Source organism: Semicossyphus pulcher, unplaced genomic scaffold (genome assembly GCF_022749685.1).
Source record: "Semicossyphus pulcher isolate SPU_LCO1_2020_fin unplaced genomic scaffold, fSemPul1.0.p SCAF_7, whole genome shotgun sequence".
Taxonomy (NCBI): domain Eukaryota; kingdom Metazoa; phylum Chordata; class Actinopteri; order Labriformes; family Labridae; genus Semicossyphus; species Semicossyphus pulcher.
Window position 1 is genome coordinate 20,710,735 of NW_027211748.1, and position 24,688 is coordinate 20,735,422.

General features: G+C 42.0%; 2 protein-coding genes across 2 annotated transcripts in view; one reads left to right on the plus strand and one right to left on the minus strand.

The window, feature by feature from the left end:
• LOC138611575 (complement component C8 beta chain-like) overlaps window positions 1-15,100 on the plus strand; it is a 69,183-nt gene extending 54,083 nt beyond the window's left edge. Inside the window, exons 14-27 of the mRNA XM_069684754.1 lie at window positions 1,320-1,447; window positions 1,836-1,920; window positions 6,351-6,432; window positions 6,650-6,797; window positions 9,682-9,829; window positions 11,343-11,484; window positions 11,612-11,744; window positions 12,208-12,405; window positions 12,542-12,782; window positions 13,568-13,696; window positions 13,783-13,946; window positions 14,351-14,504; window positions 14,765-14,836; window positions 14,946-15,100. Of these exons, the coding sequence (XP_069540855.1) occupies window positions 1,320-1,447; window positions 1,836-1,920; window positions 6,351-6,432; window positions 6,650-6,797; window positions 9,682-9,829; window positions 11,343-11,484; window positions 11,612-11,744; window positions 12,208-12,405; window positions 12,542-12,782; window positions 13,568-13,696; window positions 13,783-13,946; window positions 14,351-14,504; window positions 14,765-14,836; window positions 14,946-15,100 (1,979 nt within the window). The remainder of the gene's footprint in view (window positions 1-1,319; window positions 1,448-1,835; window positions 1,921-6,350; window positions 6,433-6,649; window positions 6,798-9,681; window positions 9,830-11,342; window positions 11,485-11,611; window positions 11,745-12,207; window positions 12,406-12,541; window positions 12,783-13,567; window positions 13,697-13,782; window positions 13,947-14,350; window positions 14,505-14,764; window positions 14,837-14,945) is intronic.
• Window positions 15,101-16,229: 1,129 nt separating this feature from the next.
• c8a (complement component 8, alpha polypeptide) lies at window positions 16,230-20,912 on the minus strand. Its single transcript, XM_069685443.1, has 11 exons — window positions 20,806-20,912; window positions 20,573-20,681; window positions 19,558-19,705; window positions 19,293-19,440; window positions 18,950-19,139; window positions 18,676-18,858; window positions 17,739-17,979; window positions 17,535-17,651; window positions 17,294-17,451; window positions 16,688-16,913; window positions 16,230-16,381 (listed from the first exon to the last, which is right to left on the minus strand). The coding sequence occupies exons 1-11, from the start codon at window positions 20,910-20,912 to the stop codon at window positions 16,230-16,232; spliced, it is 1,779 nt and encodes a 592-aa protein (XP_069541544.1).
• Window positions 20,913-24,688: the final 3,776 nt, after the last annotated feature.

A 24,688-nucleotide genomic window follows, 5' to 3' on the forward strand; every position in this document is an offset into this window, starting at 1 on the left:
TCATGTGCTTCTGGGACACAAACAAACAGAGGGTTAGAAAAATGTGGTGGTTTTCAGAGAGTGTACAGTATTCAGGGCAAACATGGACTGTAGGTACTATTGTTGGCTTGTTACTGAGATGAAATGTCTGAAATCAAGGCAATCTATTTTTATTTTATGGCGGATAAGATAATAACCAAGTGGAACTCAGTGTTTTATTGTCGTTTATCTTACACCAAAGCTCAGCAATAATGTATTCCTATAGAAGCACAGAACAAAGACACGATGCATATCTGGGGAACACACTTTGAGTCATTTGAACATTATACAATTCTGTTACAAATGTTATGAAATCGTTTGCCTCACTTTTTTTTCTTTTAAGACATAATCTCAAAGATCTCAGTTTTGTTCTCTTTGGTGGAACCTATGGAGATGAACAGTAATTGTAGGAGCTTCCCAGATATCCAGACAGTGTCGCATGTGTGACGTTCACGGTTGGCTCCTGTTGTAACTCTTGATTTTCCTCGCTGACGGTCGCTTTCCTTTTTAGACTGTTGCCTTCATCTGAGCGTCGAGTTTGTTTCTTTTTCTTTGGATTTTCACTTATTGTTGAAGTTGTATCTGTAGTCATCGACCTTTTCTTTGTTTGTTCAGCCATAGTAGATTACTGTTTACTCGCAACACCTGCAGAGACCGGAAAAGCAGCCGCTTAGCTCCGCCTACCCTCTCTGGCAGACCAACCACTGCTTGGTGATGGAAATCGCGTCACTAACCCTAACTTTTGGTTGGTTGTCAAGTGACATTTTCTGGCTCTGTTGGATCATTTTGCTTATTAAAATTTCCACATTTCATTGCTTTTTATTCTTGATTTTTCGAGCTGACTTTTTGCAGTATAATAGATTAATTGAGAATGATACAGAATAATAATAGGGTAATATGGTAAAAGTTGAGGGAAAAAAGCAGAGTTTTACGTTTGCATTTGAAGGCCTCTGCAGAGTCAGACTGTGTGATGTCAGCAGGGCGGTTATTCCAGAGGACGGGGGCTCGATATGAAAAGGCCCTGCAGCCCGCTGACTTCTGTGCCCATTTATAAAGCTTTATATGATCGTACACAGAATACAGAATGTCAGGTGTAAAGGTAAAGAAAGTCAAGGGGATGACATTCAGTAAAGGTCATTGTCTAGATCTGAATCTGCTGCTTCTCAGTGCAGGTTATGCATGCTGCTAGCTGGATGCTAAGATATATTCACAGAGGAGATTAGCATTAAACAGTAAACACAACACTTAGTGTATTTCATGCATATTTCCTTTAATGCTTTTACTGTGTCCTCTCTTCGCAGCATCCACCCCCGCCCCTCAGCAGAGCTCGTCTTCAGACTGCCCCCCCTCACAGGCCAGTGACCCCCCCACAGATCACTCCCCTGTAGACCCAGAGGGCAACTCCAGCAACGCTAAGGAGGAACAATCGGTGAGCGTTGTCCCCCCGGGGTCACACCTCCAGTCGATAAGATTCATGGATTTGATTTAACAACGGACGGGCGTGATGCTCTAATCTATTATTGTCATGTGGATGATCTGCTCTCAAATACATCGCTTGTAATCACGCCGGGTAAAGTCATGTGATTAACACGGAAAAATGGGATTGATTTTCACTTCTTTTAGGAAAAATGTCAAGTCAATTTAACATGAAAGGTCAAAGATGATTTGAGCGTCTTGATTAGATCATTTATAATAAGGTAGAATTATGTTTACGGGTAATTACAGCACTTCTGTTACATGCAGGGGAACAGTCAATTTTGCCTAAACATGTCACCTGCAAAACAGAATGTCACAGCTTCCTCTCTCTCTTTTTTCAGGGCTCTGATGTTGCAAGGTCCATCTCTCCGGTGCCCGATGGAGCTCCTGATCCTCCGCAGGATCAGACGTGTCCACAGGAAGACAGCTAGAGAACAACAGCCACTGAGTGAGTATCTCGCGGTCCCCTCCTCTCTTATTTGTATGTGTTATATATCACTTTACAATGTGGCATTTCATCTCTTTTCCCCTGCTCTTTTCATCTCCTCTCTCTTTTTTTCACTGTGTTTCTTTATAAGCTTTATATTTTCATTTGTCAGTGTGTCTCCTCTTTCTTCGCGGATGAGTGGTTCGAGCCAATTGGAGAGCAGCCTTGGTTTAGTTCAATGTTTTAGTGATTATGCGTCTCTGCGTCACCCGGAGGAAACAGGAGGAAGGCACAACGTTGCCCCCTGGTGGTGGGAGATGTAACTGCACGTGTGCTGCTTTATGATTTGGTTGATTGCTTGTGTTTTTTTCTTTCAGGGGATGGAAGCTCTTGAGGCCAGGACAGACGCTCATGAGAGAGAGAAGGAGAAGAAGGAGATGAGTGACTGAACTGAAGCATCTCTCTCAGCTGGATTACACAGATTTGTTCTGTTTGTTCAACCTTGGAAGGATATTTTGGCAGTTCTGTCGCACGCTGGCTTTACTAGGATCTGCTTTCCTCCAGAGGCCACAAACTGTACTGTACTCCTCAGCATGACTTCAATCAGACAACCTTTGAACCAGGAAGTGACCTTTGACCTTTGAAACCTACATTCGGAGGCGATTGCAGCCTCCTGTAGTGGATTACCTGTGAGGATACGTTTCACAGCCATGGTGACACTGGTGATGCAAATGATTTTTTGGATCCTTTCAAAGAGGAGCAGCGTCCTTCTGAGCGCGGTCGACCTTCAGTTTGTCGACCGCCACCAGCAAAGACTGCGCACAGCAGATGGATTTGCCAAATGTTCTCGTAGTGTTGCGCCACCGATTCGTCCATTTTGCATGAACAGACTAAATGTGGATTCAGCGGACTCAGCTGTGAGCAAAAACTGTTCTCTGCAGCTTCCTTCAAGACCTGGAACAAATCGAAAAACATGTCTTTCTTCTTTTATAAGCTGTGAATTCTTTGTTGATGGCGCCGAGTCATGCGAGATATCCAAATGACTTTGAGGCATCAATGTGGAAATCGAAAAATTTGCCAAACATCTATTTTGTAAATAAGAATCCTCCCAGTCCCCCCTACCTGAGCCTCTGTGCCATACGATAGCTCTCTGCCTCTTTGGATGCCAACTACCTGTGTTTCTCTCAAGCAATGCCCTACCAGCACCTCCATTTTTGACGTCTGGATGTTTGTTTCGCTTTTTCTGCCATTTTTTTTTCTGGTTTTGTTTCTGAAAATGTCCGTTTCTGTTCGGTTGGTGAGATATGAACTGTGAATCTGTGTTACATGGTCATTTCAAAATAAAAGCCTGCTGTACCTGTCTAAGAAGTGAAAGAAAGGAAATGGTTACGTAAAGGTTACAGAGTTTTTTTTTTTAGCGAATAGGAGGCAGATTTTCCTGCATCGTTTTCTTTTTAGATATTCTACATTTCCAGCTGAGGTCACATTGTTTACATCTCTCTTAGAATCATATCTCTGTTTGTTTTCTTGAGTAAATAAGCAGAATAAACCCGCGCTGACGCGACATGGCTTAATAACCACACGCTCAGAGACAGTAGAGTGCATTTCTATGCCTTATCAGGTTTATTTCTGTTGTCCAGTCACTGTTCTTCTTGTCGGGTCATTTGTAAACAGTAAACAGGTCATTGTTGTAACAAAGCACTTGGGCGTGTTGTAGGTCTGCTCCACCTGGGTGAAGAAGGAAAGGCAACGTTATGTAATATGAACAATAGAGATATCACTATTAACTGCTAGACTTACAATAACAAATGGTAACTGTACCCCTGCTCGTGTAAGAAAATGAGAAATAGTCCAAAATATTTTGTAAATTTTATTTATGGAATTAAGAATTGTCATGAAAAAGAGAAAAAAAGGACTTTTGTACGTCTATGACTTCCCCATACACTGTATCCATCCACTGTTCAGTCACAATAAAATATCATGTGATTCCCACTCTCCTGCCTGCTTTACTCTCCTGAAGCCATCCTGCTAATGAACCCGTGTAGAGACCACAGAGGCAGCCAACAGAGGCTGCTCTCCTCACACTAATACTAAGGAAGTCCTCTATGCAGTCAAGCAGAGTCATGTGACTACGTGTGTGATATATTAGTATAATCATCATGTGTTAGTGCTGATTACTTTAATCACACATTAAAGTAGTCTAATGTCCTAAAGTGAATGTACACTTAGTCTAAGCAAAATGCACGTCACGAAAAATACACATTATGTGATTGTTAATGATGATGCACTGGTGTGTGTGCAGCATTTAGCTCACTAAAATTAAGCTTTACTCTTTTTTTTAACAGAGTATTTATTTCAGGCGTCCCTCACCTTTGGGTTTGGCCGTGTTTAAAGGGACACAATGGGGACGCAAAAAAGGGATGAAGAATGGCCACAAAGAATAACATTTCTTACTAAACCTTATTCTTTTTACATTTTTGAACTTCTCGATGGTCTTCTCTTTAGTTTTGAGGTGTTGACATTTGACCTCTCTGAGCCTTAAGGAGTTATTTAAAGCTCCTGTGAGGAGTTTTTCTTTGGTTATGAAACAGACTGAAATTAATTCTGATGACTCTTTATGAATTACAAAAGCAAACCAGACCATCAGCGACAAGATTGATTATTTCTATATAGTTATTTTTAATGCCTGAAACTGCTGGTGGGGGGTAGGTGTCAGACGAAGCGATAAAAAAATCAACACAAACAGGAAGTTCCTCAAAGTAGTTTTAATGAAACCATCTGATAAGTTTGTTCGAACTGCTCACGACTCACGGACATCTACGCTTTCACCAGCACTTGTGTAATATATGGGTATGTGCAATATTAAGGTGGGTGGATCAGTTTTAATTGTGGTTAACTATATATTTTTTAAATTCATTTATTTATTGATCTCTGCAACGGTAACGACAGCCATCAAATTTGGTTGTTCTGTACTTGTGCACTGCTATGACAATAAAGGTCTGTCAGCTTTGTAAAGGGTCACAAGTCTAAAAGGTTGAGAACGACCTAATTTTTTAGCAATTCTTTATATTTTGTAAACTTATTATATATTACAGTATAAAATGACATAGAAGTATAAGGTACAAGTTCCTCAAAGTAAAGTAAATGGTAAATGGACTGCACTTATTGAGTGCTTTTCTGGTATTCCGACCACTCAAAGCGTTTTTACACTACATGTCATACACACATTCACACGTTGATGGCAATGACCTAAGTCCCAATCTCCAATCAGATCTATGCCCATTCGTGCCTGATGGATATGCCACCGGGAGCAATTTGGGGTTCATTGTCTTTGCCCAAGGACACTTCAACATGCGACTGTAGCAGTCAGGGATTGAACCACCAACCTTCTGATTGAGAGACAAACGACTCTACCACTGAGCCAAGGCCGCCCCATGTATGTACGGTACTATAGTTACAATGTTACAATTTAATTTAGAAGATGCTTTTGTCCAAAGCGACGTACATCTGAAAGTTAATGCAACACAAGCAACGAGCAAGACAGGAGGGAACGAAGTCAGTGAGTGCCAACAAACAGCTTCAAGTGCGACCAGACACTGGTGCTGACAGGAAGTTGGCTCCTTTTTTTTTAAAATATAAATGATCATCATCAACAACATCAACAAGGCCAATATCATCATCATGCATATCCTAATCATCAACAACACACTCAATATCATCATCATCAATATGATTTAGTGCAGAGGTGTGTGTGAAAGTTACATCCACTGTCCTTATAATTGTTGATCTATAAAACACATCCAACTGCACATACTGCATGATTAACACAGTGTTTCTTATGACAGCATTATTAGATATACTCATAGCAGCAGGCTGTGAGCACGAGTCATTCAATATTAGTGATTTTTCACCAAGTAAAGTACATCTGAGTCATCCGATTGTGTCATCCTGTAAACTCCAAACGAGTGAAGTTAAACAAAGTTTGAAGGTCATGAGTCATGACTCAACTGATTTGACCACAGCGGTCTGCTGACAGGAATTTACTTCATTACAAAGCCTTCATTCCCACCACTGACACGCGATGTCTCGAGGGTGTTTTCGTTAAGACCCATCACAGAACCACAGATTAAACATGATATATGTGAAAACTGAATACAAATCCAGACTGTCAGGGTGGGTTACCTGTCAAACTAAATCTGCTTGACAAACCTGACAATTGTTTCATACCTGTACACTTTGTTAAACACACACAGACACAAGCCGTAAAACCACAACACCTTATTTCTCGTCTCTGAGGCCTGCTGTGTATTCAGCTCCACCTCTGAGTCTAAGCCCTGAGTTCATATGCGGGCCCGTATTGATCGCTGTGTGTTTACACAGAGAGCTGAATAGTGTCCTCTGCTCGTCCACTGTCAGTCATAACACACAGCCATGCTTTCTGTGCCGATACAGAGGAGTGCGCTCAGTCTGCAGTGCTGTCTCCATGTTACTGTGAGCCTGCTGCTGCTCAGGTAGGAGTTTTATTGTCTGTTTAATAGATCGCCTGGAGTTTTTTCCAGGGGTTGTTAAGCTTAATTTCCATTGGGGTTAACTAATGTTATAAAAGACATGCTGATTCCTGCTTTTCTGCTATACTCTAAAGAAACGAAAACACTTTCGCTTCCAAAGACTTAAAAATGTCTGTTAATATCCATTTCTTTTGATTTGATCTTTCTCTACATGTGACAGTAAAGTCGGCGTCACAGCAGCGAGCAACGAAGAGCCGATTGTTCGTGAAGCTCGGTCTGTAGGCGATCAGGTGGTGGTTCATCCTGTGGACTGTGCTTTGTCAGAGTGGAGCTCATGGTCACGCTGCGACACCTGTCAGAAGAAAAGGGTGAGTGTGATCATACCTGACAGGTGATGGTATAGGCCCGGGGGAGACTACAGATACAATACATGGCATGATAATGTTGGCCCATAAGATCACCACAATGTTGGCTTAAAATCATCCATATCTTTTTTTTTATTGTGGCATTTAACATGTTTAAAATACAAGTGCAGTTAGAGACACTTAAAGCTGCAGTAGGTAAGATGGAGAAGAGATCGGACTTTGCTTCATAATTTGAAAGATTAAAACCTCCTGGTCCCTCCGCCTCTCTCTTTTCGTGGCACTCAGTCCGGCCTCCAAAGCCCTCCCCGCAGAGGAGGCTGTCATGCGCGTGCAGGCTAGTAACCACAGCAACTGAAGAAGCCAGGTATACAATGGCGGACACACCGGTTAAAACGTGAAATGACAACAGCCGCAGCCGTTGTATTACACTAGCAACACTATCGAAGCAGATACACATCAAACCAGCGGAAATCAGTGTTTTTGCTGTGAACGGTAATCTACAGCTAATTCTGTTTAGCAAAACCAGCAGCACTTAGTTTGCTAACAGAGACTGTGGGAAAAACAGAGCCAACTAAGCAGTAACTCACTGATGTTGTGAACATTTAGCCGTGAGAGCACAGGCACACAGAACTATCAGGAGAAAGTCTGAAACGGTAACACTGGCTGGGCACTTCAGAGAGATATTTTCAGCCACTCCGCCATGAAACAACAGTTGAACAGCAGCAGCAGCGGGAACAAGCTAACGTTAGCCCGATTGCAACACCAACGTAACGTCACAGTAACCGCAGACATCTTAGCAATGTGGAAACATTTTTGGAAAACAAATACAGCACAAATGAAGCTGGGGTCATTACCTGTCGAGCAAACTGTCTAACTCAGCATCGCTTTGTTATCCTTTCAGGTCCCGTAGCTCTCTCTAAATGCCGCTCCAATGTTTACTCTCATTTCGTTTCTGTCTCGGTCCAACTCTTTATTTTTAGCTTGCCTTTTCCTCATTTGTCTTCTTCGGTTTAACAGTCCTGTAGTGTAAGCCCAGTTGGCAGTGGAGGGATGGGATATTTAAAAACACAATATACAAAGAAGGTGTGGGTAGCGAAGGTGTCAGACTGTCTGATTTCACCTTTATGACTGTGATTAGATTATGCCAGTAAGCTGATAGCTACACAGCTGTCAATGGTTGTGAAATACGGCTGAAATAGTATTAGTCAATCCGCTAATGTGGGCACAACTGTAGTGCTCTGTCTGTACAAGAGCTACTGTTTCAAAAGCTCAGAGGTTTAATTGTTTTGATAGAGTGGAAAATCTTCTGAATCAGCTTGCAGACAGTCATGTGACAGCAAAATACATGTCAATGATATCATCTAATGGCAGTAGTGTCTGCTCCTCAGCTGACTTCCTCTACTTAATAGTAGGAGAAATGCATCATACGTATTTAGGATTGTTTCTATTACTAAAATCTTTTGACCTAATTGAAAAAAGGAGTCATCTTTGGGAAAACGCTGTCTTGCCAAGAGTTGTTAGAGAATTGGTAAAGCCCTCATTTCTTGACTGTAGATACGAAGCCAAAGCTAACTTAGCTAGAAAGAGTGGAAACAGAAGGAAACAGCTAGCCTGGCTCTGTCCAAAGGGCACATTGAAGCTCCTGTGAGGAGTTTTTAGCTGGTTATGAAACAGACCGAAATGAATACTGATGCCTCTATATGAGCTACAAAAGCAAACAAGACCATCAGCGACAAGATCGATTATATCTTTATAATTATTTTTAATGCCTGAAACCACTGCTGTGTGTAGGTGTCAGAAGAGGCATAACTTTGAGCTGCCAAATCAGCCTTTTTATTATTTTCCACGGCATGAGGGATACTTTTACATCTTAAAAGAAACCAGGAAGAGATTTTTTCTTAAAAAACACTTATACAGGACAAAATTAGCAAAGAGATATCAATTTGTCCACAGGGGGCGCCAAAATCAACACAAACCAAAAAGAAATTTAAGCAAATTAATTAGTCAGTTTGTAGCTTTGTTTCATCCATACAAAAATAAAAGTTAAAATCGAGATGTCGTTAAAATGTGAGAATTTTACTTCCCGGTCCTGATTTGGAAACAGTGTGTGGTAGGTGAGTTTTAATACCTTTGTTGCTAAGCTAAGTTAGCCATCTGCTGTTCGGTATTTTAGCATACAAGTGCAGTCTTCTCATCGAGCTCCTTGCAGTTAAAAGCACAAATATATTTCCCCAAATGTCGTACCTGTTGTTTAAAGCTCCTGTGAGGGATTTCTGGTTTGTGTCGATTTTGGCGCCCCCTGTGGACAAAGCTTTACCTCTTATCGCTTTACTGATTTTGTCCTGTACAATCAAGCTAATAGATGAAATATTGAAAACACACACTAAAAAAACATTTTATTAGTTTTATGGACTACAGAGAACAAACGTGGAGAATATGCCACTTAACTACTCACCAGACGAATTGTTCTATCCTTTGTAGCAGACTGAGTATTATAAATGACATTAGATGCAAATACAGTCATTTTTTAATAAATGAAAGATTGCTAAAGTGTTATGATGTAGACATGATTAAAATCTGTATTCTGAGGCGTGTTTTTGGAGGATTTTGACCCTTGACTGCTGTTTTTTTCCTGCGAGGTAAAGAGTTCCTCCGCTGGCAAGGGTTTCAGCTGATGTACTTCAGTGCTCCATCTCATCCACTTTACAAGAAGGGGGGATTAATAACCTTGACATGACAAAGTGAAAACAGCCCTCTAATGGGATTACGGCTGTTATAGTTCCCTGGGGCAGTTTCCGAGCTCTTCCACCACCTTTATTGGGTTGTGGCGAGCCTTCCCTCTGTGTTTCTCTGACCGTTTATGTGTTTGTCTCCCTCGATCGTACAGTATCGCTTTGCTAAGCTGCAGCAGCCGTCTCAGTTTGGAGGACAGCCGTGTAATTTTCACGGCGGGGAGGAGGAGGCCTGTGACGTTCCAGCCCGCTACACCTGTGACAATGTACCATTGTGTGAGGGATTTCTCTGCACCCAGACAGGTACACCCTTCACTATATGCCCATTCTGGAAAACCATTTACCTTTATTAAGTCTCTTGTTATACAACATACAAGTGGCTGCTTAGGTGTTTGAGAATTCAAGTCACAAGATGAAGAATGTTAATAGTCTGTGTTCAAGGAAGGTGAGTCATCTTCATTTCCGTGAGGAGATTTCAGACTACTTTGCATTTTAAGAGCTTTTCTTAAAGGAGCAGGCGGACATTTTGGTAATTACACTAATCCACTTTTATTGCAGCGTACCATGGAAAAGTCTATACCACTCACATGTCAGTACAGTACACGTATATGAAGCTAACCAGTGGCTGATTAGCCTCGCATAGCATAAAGACTGGAAGCTGAGGGAAACAGCTCGCCTGGTTCTTACCAAAGGGAGACAGTAGCTAACCAACAAAACTTGAGGTCACTGAAAGCACTAAGCCCAGACATTAAACCCCTCCAAAATCACAAATGTATAAACTCTCATTAACCCATCTAATCCCATTTATTTTGTATAAAAGCATATGTATAAACACAAAGTTGTGTTTTTAACAGGGCTTTGTACAGGACTATTTCTTGTCCTTGCCAATGACTGCATATAAAGATGGATGAGGAGTCACCATGTACTCTCTTTGTACGAAATTGAAGCCAAAATACCCCCGGTGACGGGTGCTGCCATCTTGCAATGGTGACGTCATTTGGAGCCAGAGCTGTGTAGTAGAGATCGGCAGTTGGACCTGTCGTAGCCACTTCCGCGAACCAAAACACACACTTAACTTACCGAGAAAAAACAGCACAACAGCAAAAGATCCAGCACGTCGGCGTGTTTAACATCAGAACACAGAAGACGTTCACAGATATGTAAACTTCAATGACTGTAGTGATTGTTTTAGTTACTTCTCCTCTCGCCGTTCCTCCTCCACTCTGCTAATCCAGAACAGATCGGCTGCAGGAGCCGTATTTGTCAACAGAGCTGTCAATCATCCTTTTTACAGCATCAAATAACAAATTAAAAAATAATTTGTCAGAAAAATGAGCACTTGGACATAAATCAGCATGATAAGAACTAACTATAATGACAGAAACCATGTTTGAGAAACATGTATTTGAAGTGTATTTTGATTTTATAGTTTGACTCATGTCCCATCTGTTAACATGGAGGAGGCGGGCTTTATGACCTATACTGCAGCCAGTCAGCAGGGAGCAATAGAGATGTTTTGGTTTCACTTACAGGGAGCTGTCATGTCGTCCATCTCTTTATACAGTCTGTGGTCATTGCCCTGTGATTTCCTGGAGTCCTAACTATCATAAAAGCTTGGTTAGCGGTTCCCCTCTGCCTTCAATCTTCATGCTCAGCTAATTGTGAGAAACTCACTGAAGATTCTTATTTGAAATACAAACATGGTATAAGCGTTCTCGTCTAACTTTCAGACAGGAAGCAAATAAGCGCACTTCCTATTATCTTGTTTGGAAATGAACCATTGCTAACTGCTGTTGATGTCTTCCCTCTTCATCAGGTCGCTGCATTCCCAGGACTCTGCAGTGCAGCGGGGAGGACGACTGCGGGGACATGTCAGATGAAGCTGGATGTAAGGCAGCCTCTAAACCCTGCAGGCAGGAGGTGGAAGAGTATTGGGGAATCGAAAATCTTGCCAAAGGGTGAGTCATCCTCACATTAATCTGCAATGTGGGTGAGATATTTTTATAGACTTAAATATGTAAAGAGGTCACTGATTTCAGATCATTCAGCTCAACGTTAATGCTGTTGATGTTATGCTTCTTTCAGGATCAACATCCTGAACAGTAACCTGGAGGGAGTGGTGCTTGATAACAGGTACTACGCAGGCAGCTGCTTGCCACATTACATCCAGGACGTCAGATTCAGGAAGCCGTACAACCTGCAACAGTACACTCTACAGGTGAAACCTGCTGGCTGTCACACTTTAGAATAAGTAGTACTGAGTTTTTATGTATGAGATTTACATTTTCGCTTCCGGTGTTGCCCAGAAAAACGTAGACACATACTAGGCTTTGACCTAGTCTTGTTTATTTCTATTTTTATGTATTCCAGAAATAGAAAGAAAATGTCCTATTTTCCTATATGTCATTCAAGATTTTTACTGTATTGTTTTTATATCATTTATTTTCAACACATTGTATTGCAATTTTGTTTGAAAAGTGCTTTATAAACAAAGTGTGATTTGATTTGATTTGATTTGAAGGATGTCATATTAGAGCCGGAATCAACAACAATTAATAATTATGGTATATCCAATTTTTCTTTAAATTTCATCTCATGCTTCCATGTGTTATTTCACGTTCTAAAAAGGGATCTTCCTGCTTTATACACACGAAAAAGGAAATGTTGCTCTGTATTTACAGACAAAAGGCTCGTATGACTTTACACTGCAGTCTTTTGAGACGTACTCTGAGTACATGGACTTCACCACGAAGGAGCGCATGACCCAAGTCTCTGTTTCCATTGGATTTGCCATTCCAGGCGTTGCTGAATTTGGCTTCAACCACAATGATGCCAAATACACCAAGTCTGTTAAGAAGATACGCCGTGCTTCTGGCAGGGTGAGATGCTTGTTTAGTCTTTTTTCCAGACCTTTGATCTGATTTCTCGCAACCGTAACCGACCAAACCAAACTTAGGCAATTTGAAATGTATACAGACCAGCAAAATATGTACAAATTCTCTATTCTCTCCTCAGACTAACAGTTTTGTGCGGGCCAAAGCGGAACTGGAGTTGGCCCAGTACATGTTGAAGTCTGAAGGTTTGATGCTTCACACAGAGTTCCTGCAGCGCCTGCGCTCTTTGCCTCAATCTTACGTTTACGGTGAATACAGGCAGATCTACAGAGACTACGGCACCCACTACGTCACAGAGGCCGCGCTGGGAGGAGACTATGAGCACACCATCATCCTGAACAAGGAGAAGCTGGAGAAGACAGGTAAAGGAAATCAGTGGCACCCCAATCTTGGAACCCCTCAGCTATAGTCTGACGGGGATATAGCCTCTGGGAGTGATGGTTAACATGTTGCTGGTTTAGCCAGCGCTTAGCGACTTCCAATCGACTTTTCCGTGCGCTGCATCGTTTACAGTCCAGTTTGCAACTTGAGAAATGAGAAATGAAGTGTGTTCAGATCAATGACTGTATATATAGATGGACGACGCGCCTCCATCTGCTTCCATTGTATGAAAGTGATGCCAAAATAGCCTCTGTAATAGGCGCTGCCATCTTGCGATGGTGACGTCATTTGGAGCCAGAGACTACGCATTAGAGATCGGCGAGTGAAGGGGCCATAGCCACTTCCGCTAACCAAAACACACACTTAACTTACCTCTCTTTATGACCTATACTGCAGCCAGTCAGCAGGGGGCGTTAGAGAGGGTTTGGCTTCACTTTTAGTGAGCTGTCATGTTGTCCATCTTTTTATACAGACTATGGTTCAGATCAAAAGTGAAGCATAATTGCTCCCTCCTGCTTTTACGCTCCACACAGACTGTTTTTCCTGCATACGCCGCAGCCTGCTGAGACGTGATTGGTCAATATTACTCGGACTACAAGCGTACTACACACGGAAACCAGAACACTTGCCGTACTAAAAATCCTACCCTACCGACGGATGCTACATTTCTATGTAGAATCTATAAATATATACTCCCAAACTAGAGTCATTCAAGATCCTCATTAAGTTTGGTTTAACTTCTCTATTCCTTTCTTTTTTGTTCTAGATTATTCTTTGGAAGACTACAAGCGCTGTACGCAGTCGGGCCTTAAATTGGGCGCTAACATCTATGGCGTTTATGTGTCTGTTGGGTTTAGTGGTGGATCCTGTAACGGCCTGCTGAATGAGATGGGAGGTATGGCTGCAGGCTTATTCAGAATTTGTTCTTTTTTGACACATGGACCGATGCTGAAACTGTGAGGCCATTCTGTCTCTCCACAGAGGACACAGTGAGCGGCAGCATGGTGGAGGACTTTGTCGCTGTTGTAAGGGGAGGAAGCAGTGAATCCATCACTGCTTTGGTGGCTAAAAAGCTTCCCACCCCGCAGCTGATGGGTCTGTGGGGCGAGGGCGTGAGATTTAACCCCGACTTCATTCGCAGAACGGTGAGTGTCTCTGTCGTTCACTTAATCTCATGTTTTTGTTCAGATTTTTCCTCACCGTGTCAAGTTTCATCTCCTCATCTCGTGTCCTCCAATCCTTCATGTTTCACCATCTCTATTTGAAGCTACATAAATCTGTTTTCAAGGAATCTGACCTGACTCGACCTGACCTAATTGATGTTAAAACATTCATGTGAGTCGGTCAGTGGTAGCACAAGGATTAGCACAATTACACAGGGGCAAAGTACAGATGATCAATAGCAGTTTGGAGAGAAATCAGCACAACATGCCAAATAGCATCTGTGCCAAACACAAACAGGCTGCTTTGCTCGAACACGCTCAAGTTTGAGCATTTGTGGGGAAAAAGATCCTGGTCTATTTAATAATGATGTTTGTTTTCCAACCAGACACGGCCGCTGTACGAGCTGGTGACCTCCAGAGACTTCTCCCAGTCTGCCACCCTGAAAAGAAACCTGAAGAGAGCGCTGTCAGAGTACTTGGCCGAGGCGGATTCATGTCGATGCGCTCCCTGCCACAACAACGGAGTGGCTGTTTTAAGAGGTATATCAGAGGATGGTATTGTTGGAGGTTTATGCCAAGTTTTATGGTTAACTTGAACAGATGTCTTCTTTTAGACTGCTTTTGGTTGATAATCGGACATTTAAAACCCCAAATAAGTCTGTTTGTCCAAGGGGACTGAATGCTTTAACACTGACAGATCTAATCGCTGTCATTTACATTCTCCAACTAAAGATAATAAGGTAGAAAGTGACTCTGATGATGATTGAAGTTCTGTTAATGCTGATCATCTCTCCTAACAGGCACCAGGTGTGACTGTGTGTGTCCTCTTGGCTACACTGGACGGGGCTGTGAGATCACTCAAAGGCCAAAAGGTTAACACTTAACACTTTAAATTACAAAACAGTGCATACAACCTTATCTGTCTTTGCGGTAAACCAACTGAGATATTGATATGTGTTATCCTATGACCCCTTGTGACAGATATAGCCATTGACGGCAGCTGGAGCTGCTGGGGTGGCTGGTCTTCTTGCAGTGGAAGAACGATGACGAGGAGTCGACAGTGTAACAACCCAGCACCCAGCAACGGAGGCCTGACCTGCAGAGGACTGCAGCAAGAGTCCAATGAATGTTTTTAAATCTAAAGGCCTGATGTGAGCTTTGACATAAAGATTTATAATCAAACCCTTGAAAAAAATCTTATTCTCTGGTGTGTATTTTTGCGACCTAGCATGACATAAGCATGACATTTGAATAAAAACAGATTTTCCTAAATAGGATATTTTGAATAAATATTTTATAGAGATTTTTAAGCCCCTGTGTGTCATTTCTTGTTATGTCTTTTCAATGTTACTCCATCCATCCATCCATCCAACCATCCATCATCTATACCGCTAATTCTGACACAAGGTAAGTAGAAGGACCCAGAAGCAGACTCAGAGACAGGAGAGTTGGTACGTTGCAATCTTTTACTGAATATCTTCAAAGTAAAAAACAGGAGCGCTCTCGAAGCAAAACCAAAGCTCAAAACCTAAAAAACTGAGAGGCTGAAAAACTTTACAAAAATGTCTAATTTATAAAATGCTCAAAGGTAGACAAACTTATTACAACTGTCAACCACTGTCTAGACAGGGAGCTACAACGTTCTGGTAGCATGCTGATGCCGGCTCTCATCTTAAATAAACTCTTAACGATCATCCTCCACAGGTGTGCTCTCAGCAGTCCATTCATCCAATTGCACACAGCTGTGCTGTTACCATGGAAGTACCCTGAGGTACTCCGGCTTTTGCAGCGTTTTGCAGCCTCAAAAATGCGAGGCGCACAGAGCTAAAAAAAACGGGAGGCGCTCTGCAACTCAAAAGCAGCGCGCAAAGTGTCCCTCTTATTGAAAACAATGAAAAAAAAGCCGCATCCAGCTGCAAAAACACGTTCTGTCTGATCGGGCCCTAAGGAAGGCAAACTAAAAAAAAACAAACCAGAGGTGAATTGCAGCGTCGCATACACTGAATCCAACATTTTCCATGCGGCGCAGTGATTTTTTTAAGTTTCACAATGCCTCCAAAAAATTCACAGACAGAAAAGACAACAAACATGTCGCTCAGTTTGCACAATGCAATTTATTCCTTCCTTAAAACACAATATATCATACAGCATGTCCTGAAAGTGAACATAGATATCACTTTATTTCTAGCAAAAGATTGTGAATGGGTGTTTTTTATGTATCGTAAATACTCTCGTGGGATTATCCTAAAAATAGCACTGAGAGCTTCAACAGCGCTGAGTCTGGGAGGAGGAGCCCAGGCAGGTTGCTCCGCCTCCATCAGGTGCAGGATGATCGCAGGTTCTTGTCCGAGTCTTCGTACCTGATGCACAGGATGACCAGGACCCCCAGCACGACCATGACCCATCGGTCTTTGTATCTGTTGAGAAAACCAAGTGGGTTATAATTTAATAATATTAACAACAACTAGATATAGATTTGTAATCAAGATATGGCAGTACACTATTATTACTCCATCATAGCTGTCCCGATGTCCGACCTTTGGACAGAGCCAGATTAGCAAGGTTAGCTAGACTGCTTTGAGTTGTATTGCTAGGCTAAACTAATCCCATCTCCAGCATCAGATTTAATGGACGGATCAGAGTGATAGTAATAAAGCCAGTAAGTGTATGTTAAACTGTTCCTTTATTCAAGTTAATCCTGTGTTTTCCTCAAAAAGTCTCACCTCTTCTTAGAGTCTCCTCGCAGGCGTCTCCCTGGTAGCCGGACTTACAGATGCAGTTACAGGAGGTACCAGAGAGGACAGGGATCCCGTCGTGCTTGCAGGGGGCGCAGCGGCAGGAGTCGAACTGCTGCAGATACTCGTCCCAAGCTCTCTGCAAGTTGGCCAGTCTTGCACCGACATGGTCAGCGGCTGTGCTCAGGCGTACAAGCTCATAGATCGGCATGGTCTGGGTGATAGGAGACAGGAAGAGGAGAAAGAGAAAAGTTCAAAGAGCGGGTTATTTACAATTATAGACAATGTTTCTTTCATAGACTGTAGAAGTGCACGTAGGCTCTGGTTTCAAAGTGGAGGCAAATGCGCAAGTTGCAAGTTGAGGGCAACTCCAATACAGCATGATGTTCATCTTATAAATTGAAGGTCCCATTTATGGCAAGACAAACGATGAAGCAGGCTATAGGACGTGGCCTTCTTGTGATTGACAAGTCGCTAGAACGACAAGTAACATAACAATGAAGGGTGGTTCAGAAAGCAGTAGGTGATGTCATGCCACGGTAGCGTGGCTATGTCCACTCTTTATACAGTCTGATGTTTCTTACGGTACGTTACCTCATATTTAATCAGCGTTGGGTTGTATTTGAGGCCAGCTCCCCAGTGCCTGTAGGTGTCAGGGTTCCTGATCGCTAACAGACCACCGCTGGTGCCCACGATCCCACCATTCACCAGAGTTATAATGTCCTCAATCACGACTGAACTAGAGTCCTGGTCTGCAGAAAAAGTAAAGGTTATGAAGTTACGTATCATGAAGATCTTTCATAGGGTTAGCTACAGATTGAACTTGGTGTCTCACCTTGACTAAACGATCCCCCTTTATTGCACAAATCACCTCCCACTTTAAGATTTGCCATCCCATAGCTTAAACCAATAGAGGCACCAAAGCATCTACCAGCTTGTTTACCCTCAAGCTCTGTCAGAGAAAGAAGGAGAATTAAACTTCACAGTATATTTTCTAATACATGATTTTGATAAACAAACTGGATACAGTCCACATTACTTGATTTTGCCATGGACGTTTTGTTGACAACCACCACATATTCCAGGGTTCCTCCCATCGTTCCCTCTGTAACATAGTGGGTGCCAAACTTGTTGAAGAAGTGGGAGTACATCCCAAAGTCGTACTCCTCGGGGAGCTCCATGAGGGAAACGTAGAAGTCTTCATGCAGCATCAGCTTATTACTTCTCATTTTGAAGTGGGCCGTTTGCACTTCGGACCAAAGCCTAATGAATCCCAGGTCCTGATGACAGTAAGGCAAGTTTTTATAGGGTGTATGGCTTTCTTTTTATATAGTCATAGTCATGATAATCAAAAAAATAACTGGAAATTATTTACACCGTAAAGACAGAGTTAGCTGTTAGCTTAACTTAGCATGAAGACAGAAAACAAGGGGGGAAATCTAGCTAACACATTTCATCTGTACAAATACATAATTTACAAACCAATATGACAGGGGTTTAAATGTTAAACTACTTCCTGGCTGAGTAGAGTTACTTCCTGGAGTCCTGCTAGTTGGAGTCACTACACTCAGTCAAGAAATGGGTACAACATAGCGCTATGTAAACACACAGGATGCTGATTTTTTGCTGTGGTTTATGGAAAGATGAATCTAACAAAATGTAAAATGTTTGTTCTTTGCCAGCTTTAGAGGTGCTGGTATGCTGATTTTGTCTTTTTGGATCGATTCAGCCTGGCTGTTTCCCTTAGTTTCCTGTCTTTAAGCTAAGCTAAGCTAAGCTTAGCTAACCGGCGTCTGCTAGTAGCTTCATAATGGACAGACTTGAGAGTGGTATCAGTCCTCTCATCTAATCCTTGGCCAAAGAACAAGCAAATTTCCCTTTACTAATACATCTACCTTAAACAAATTAGTAATGATATATATTTAAATCGTTTTAAAAAATGTATGGCACTTTGTTGGCCTGTGAGTAGATCATACCTGGCTTTTATGCTGCGTTATGTTCTGGAGAAACTCAGACTCCTTACTCCCCCTCAGTCCCCCTTCCACATAATAGATCCCAACTGTGACACCGGCGTTGAAGGACCTCGTTTTTTTCCTCGCATTCAGCAGGCTGACCTTGTCCTCATAGTATTCATGAGAGCCCTCTGACGTAGCTTCAGCCTGTAAAAGGATAAACATGTTGTCAAATCATCTAAGCTTTTATCGTCTGTTTATTAAGTACCTCAAAAAAAGTAATAGTACAATATCTTACGACAAAGCGGTAGGCATGATAGTTGTGAGGTTTTCTGTAGTTCTTCTCATCTTCATTGTAGTGCAGGTTCTCACAGAATGCATCATAGATGAACTTTCTCCATTCACCGTTGTAGACATATTCACACTTTCCCCCAAAGTACTTTGCATCAAGTACGCGATCAACAAAGTCTCCAGTCAGGGCATTGTATCTGGGCAAGTAGAGTAAGCAGATTAGTGATCAAAAAAAATGTTCATTTCAAAAGACACATATCAAGCTCAAGAAATAATGCTGTGTAGGGCTGGTGGAATTTTATATGTGAGATGTAACGCAACAAAGCCAGTCATAGCTCTGCAGTGTTTACCCCTGCGTGCCTCGTTCTGCCCCAGGGATCGGCATTAAGGTGGAACACTTGTCGTCTCTCAGGTTGAAGTCTTCACAGCCGTCTTCATCGGAAAAATCATCACAGTCTGGCTCTCCATTACAGCGCAGGGACTGACTAATGCATCGCCCTGGGTACACAGAGGGACAGTCTCACACACAGATACTGTGCCTGTATGTGCACGCACCAACAAACACCTTCACATTAAAGACAATATGTTGTCTCAGTGGTCGATGATGGGACTTGCCTGTTTCTTTGCAGGTGAAATCCTCTCCACAGTAATCTGGCACCAGACACTGTGTGGTTGCTGTTGGACATGCCAGCCGCTCCCACAGTGTCTCATAGCACTCTGTGCCGCTAAACTGTGACGGCTTCTCCAAGTATCGGAAACGGAACTAAGACAAAGTCGAAAATGAGTAAGCACTCTCAGGCCCAATCTAAATCCTCTCTGTTGGCCCTGCGCCTAGTTTTGGGATGCTATTGACAGGGTGGCTGCCCTTTAGGATAGAGCCACAATGGGTTGGGGTTGAAATCTTTATCTACAACAGACTGAAATTAATTCTGATTACTCTTTATGACTTACAAAAGCAAACAAGACCATCGGCGACAAGATTCATTATTTCTATATAGTTATTTTCAATGTCCAAAACTGCTGGCGGGGGAGATGTCAGACGAAGCGATTGACTGCATGCTGCCTTTGTTTACATTTTACAGGGCAAAAATTTAAAGTGAGTGATACATGTGACTGTTAAAGAAAGCAGGATGAGATTTTTGTTAAAAAAAACATCACTTAAGCATGTACAGGACAAGATCAGCAAAGAAATAAGAGGTATGGCTTTGTCCACAGGGGGCGCCAAAATCAACACAAACTGAAGGTTCCTCATAGCAGCTGTAAAATCACATACATTGAATGCATTTCTTCATTTCATAGAAGTAACATTTGACGTATAGGGTTTACAAGTGGAGCTAAATCCTGAATGAATGTTTTGTAGCTCTGGAAACAAAGGCCCACTTTCATTGATCTTATTGGAGCAGCAGTGCTGATTATCATTGTTCCCTTTGGACCCGCTGATCAGCACATCCATAATGTATTGATCTGAGCTACAACACAAAAAGACTGTCCTGTTTCAGCTACACTGTTTTCTAAGATAGTTCTAGTTTTACTGTTGCCAGGTATTGCACAAGCCCTCAAAACAAAAGTTGTCATCATTTTTATTCATCTTCTTTGAATTACTTATTTCTGCAGTTTTTTGAAGCATTACCTTTTTGTCTGTGCAGGCATTACAAGGAGTCCAGGATGACCAGGGCCCCAGCTTACAGTTGATGGGAATCGGTCTGTTTACAGATCTGGTCCTCCTCATTCCAGTAACACTGTCCAACACGAGAAACTCACATTATCCTCTAAATTTGTCTCCTGAATCCATTTGTGCATTCAAGATCATACCAGAACATGATCAAGGTAATATAAAAGGTAGTAAAGCGAGGAATACTGCACCTGTTATCAGTTGTCCATGGCCTTGTGGATACATTCACAACTGGGCTAAAATTGATAAACAGGTACAGCGAGCATAAAGTCAGGGGTAAATTTATACATTTCTTCATAGTGAAATGAGAAGCTAGTCCTTCAGAATAAAATTCAACATCACAAATCAGCTGTTGTGATCCTGTGGCAACTTCTACCACTGCAGTCTTGACAAACCACAGTGAATGATTGATGAAAAGTAAACACATGCTATTACAACAGTCCGGAAAGTTTTTTTTCAATGATCTATGAGCCCCATTTCTCGTCTTCACCCCCACAAAAACTCCAATCCAAACAAAACATGCTGTTGCAACACAAACAAACACTTGCATGCATCAACAGTACGAACTTCAAACACCTCAAACTGAAACACATATTTTCCTTTTAAAATATCTGCAGTGAGATGGTCAATTCATCATTATTATTATTATTATTATTATTATTTTCTGCTGGTATAATAATAGCAAAAATCACAATTTTTTTTCAAAAACTTTATTGTAGACACATTTACAAACTGTAAGGCAAACATTCACTACATTCAAAAAATTGCTTTTAAGTACAATAAACCGACAAAATATTACACAAGCACAATAGAGTATGCTATATCACTTTTAAATAAATTAAATAGAATAACACAAACAAAAAACAAACGCAAAAAAAGCAAAAATCATTCCTGCTATACACAACTTGGTTCCTGTTGGTTCCGTTCTGACGCGTCTGATTTGTCAATCACACAACAAGACCGTGCACGTTATCAGGGCACGCGCACCACGCATACGCGTCTGACGTCTCACGCGGCGCATTCAAATTGTTTGTAGCATAAACACTCTGTTGGATTTATGTTGCTTATTTTATCACCGTAGCCTTCAGCGTCCGTGTCATTTCGGGTTTTTACCGCTTTCCAAATGTATAAACCTGAAGAGTGATGAACAAAACCAGCCGCAATGGAAGAGGTAACTTTTAAATATAATGATTTGTGCATATTGAAAGGAAAGTTTGCTACATTTTGTAGCATATCTACCGTGTCCTGTGCTAGCCCCATGGCCCCATGTTTAATCCACTGTGTTAAATTGATTTACCACCTAATTTATGCTACAAATGTCTGACTCAGCAAACATTAAGTTATCACAATCCTAAATATAATAGTTAACAAATAGTCCGTCCAACTTACAGAACGTTCTCTAATTAACATACAGCTTTATCTAGGCATGTAGCAAACATCTTTTTGTTTTATTTCCTCAGATTTCCATCTTTTAGATATCTGCCTCCACCTCAAACAATGGCTGCAATTGGCATTTATTTTGTATTGCTCCCAGACAGTGCTGATACATTTTATTTGAAAAATCACTAGCATCATCCTTTTTGTTAATTCTGGATCTCATAGACCTCAATGTCAGCAGTTAACTGTGAGCTCTGTGGACTACTAATTATTTCCGTTATTGATTACCTTTAATATTTTCTTGGGTCACTGAATCAATTGATTTATTAAATGTCAGAAAATTGATTGGGGAAAATGCCCACAACAAATATCAGAAAGCCAAGGGGACATTTTTTAGATGCCTTGTTTTTTTGCCACTCCATACATATTCAGCAACATATTGAGCAATAGCAAAAGATTTTGAATTTTTTTTTTCAAAAAACTTTAATTTATCTAAGTTGTCATCATCTAGGCTAATCAATTAAAAACTATTAATTGCAGCTCTACTCTGTGTCTTGGATAGAGATAGACAATTTCCCCTCCCCTCTATTGTAATAGGCTATAGGAACAAATCAGATGTATATTTGGAAACTGCAGCACTAAAGTCTGCAGAGCTACAGTCAGTGCCACCAGGGCCTTAATGATGTTTTTTTTTTATATAATTTTGGTTAACCAAACTTTAATGATATTTTGTAAGCGTTGAGTTATTGCTACCTAAATTAACCATCTTGAGTAAATCTTCTGTTAAAGTTATAAACGTTTTCTATTAATCAAATGATTCATGATTGTGGGTTTTTTCCCTTTTTTTGGAGGGACTGATCAGCTTCAAAGCTCTGAGGGCAAAGTTTCAGGAAGAGGCCCTGCTGGCTCAATCTAAAACCAGTCGACCAGCTGTTGCAGAGAAACCCAAACACCTTCCTCCTCCTGGCGGACACTGCAGCTCTGTGGTTAGCAGCATGAATATCGCCGTAGAAAACAAGACGGCAGTTCCCCGGGTCATCTTCAGAGATGGGCTGCGGTCATCTGGAGGCAAGCGACCAATTTCCTTTCCACCACAGCCTCAGCAGACCTCACCCCCATCCCAGCATGCTAATGGAGACAGCACAACAAGGCAGTCCCTCAAAGACCGACACATGCCTCTGGTGCTTCCTGTCCAGCCTGTAAAAGAGCAAAAGACAGAACTGCCAGCCAAAAAGGAGCACAAACTGGAACCAGAGCCAGGAAAAGATGTCCTGCCACATACTAAAATGAAGAAGAAAGGACTGCTGCTTCCTTTCAAGTCAGCCAAAGCATCAAAAGTCAGTGCAGAAAATGGAGAGGAGCCTACATATGCTGATTTGACCACCAGACCTTCCAGTGCTCCCGGCGAGTTGCCCTCTTTGGAAAAACAAACCACAGAAGATGGGATTTCTCTGCAAAGTGACCAATCAGCCACTGAGTTCCCCCTCTCCAGCCCTGACATCCCAAACACCCCTCCTCCTGCAGAGACAAGTGGCGACTCCGACAACAAAATTATTAGCACTTTGGAAAGAGCCAAGAAGAAGTTTTCACGGAAGCAGATGTTGATCTCTGCAAAACCTAAAACCCTGCGTTCCCCTGACTTCGTCTCAAGAGACAAAGCGTTCCCTTCGCCGCCAAAAAACACTCAAAGTGCTGAGCCGGAGCTGTCTCTGCCCCCAGCAGGGTGTCTTCCACACCTGGCTTGTATTTCTGCCCGGCCTTTCTTCAAAGCTAAAAACCCATCACGCAGTAAGTTACATTTAGCAATAAACATTTTCTGACAGTCGTCTTATGATGTTTATTCAGATTTGCATTTACAATATTTTTATTTCCAATGTCTAGAGTTGAATAAGCACTTTGGCAGGATTAAAGCTGAACCTCCCTCTGTCAAGACGACTGAACCTCATCCACCCTCCTCTCCTCTAATGAAGCCTCTGCCTGACTTGAAATCATTGGGGTCACAACCTCCAAAGCCCCCCAGACCTCCATTAGTAGATCTCAGCTTTTACTGCCTGCCCGTCGTTCACGGTATGTTCACTTGCTGTATGATTTAGCTTTCTTCTGTTTTCCACTTAAGTAGCCACGCTTTGTTTGACTTTTGTTTCCCCCCTTCTGTGGCCACAGATCATGATGGGAAAAAAGTTGTGTTTTACTTGGCGTCGGTGACTTTGTATTATCCGTACTGCAGTTTACATTATACTTATTTGTGGTGAGGGTGAACATCTGTTTAAAAGCTGATTTTTGGTTTCTTATTTTAGAGGTGTCACCAGTTCTTAGCCAAGAACCAAGCGATGAGCCAGAACCCATCTCCAACCCTGTGCTGGACGCTCCGGAGTTTCCAGACTTTGAGAATTCAGAGATCGACACAACAGAGGGGGAAGCTGTTGACATTGGTGCACTCGAGCTGGAGGCCTTGGACTTAGTCAGCACTGACCTTCCTGTTCCAGATGACTGTGGGGGCTCAGATTTTGAAGATCCACAACTTGACTTGTTCGAGTGTGATCCTGTACAGCCCCTTGTGAACACAGACTTCCAGGATCTGAACCTTGGTAATCAAAACATAATACCGCTTGATCCAGACAGCTTCCCTGAACCAATAAACCTCTCAGAGTTCCCAGAGCCTGCTGCACCAGAGCCGTGGTCGCAGAGTGAAGAGGT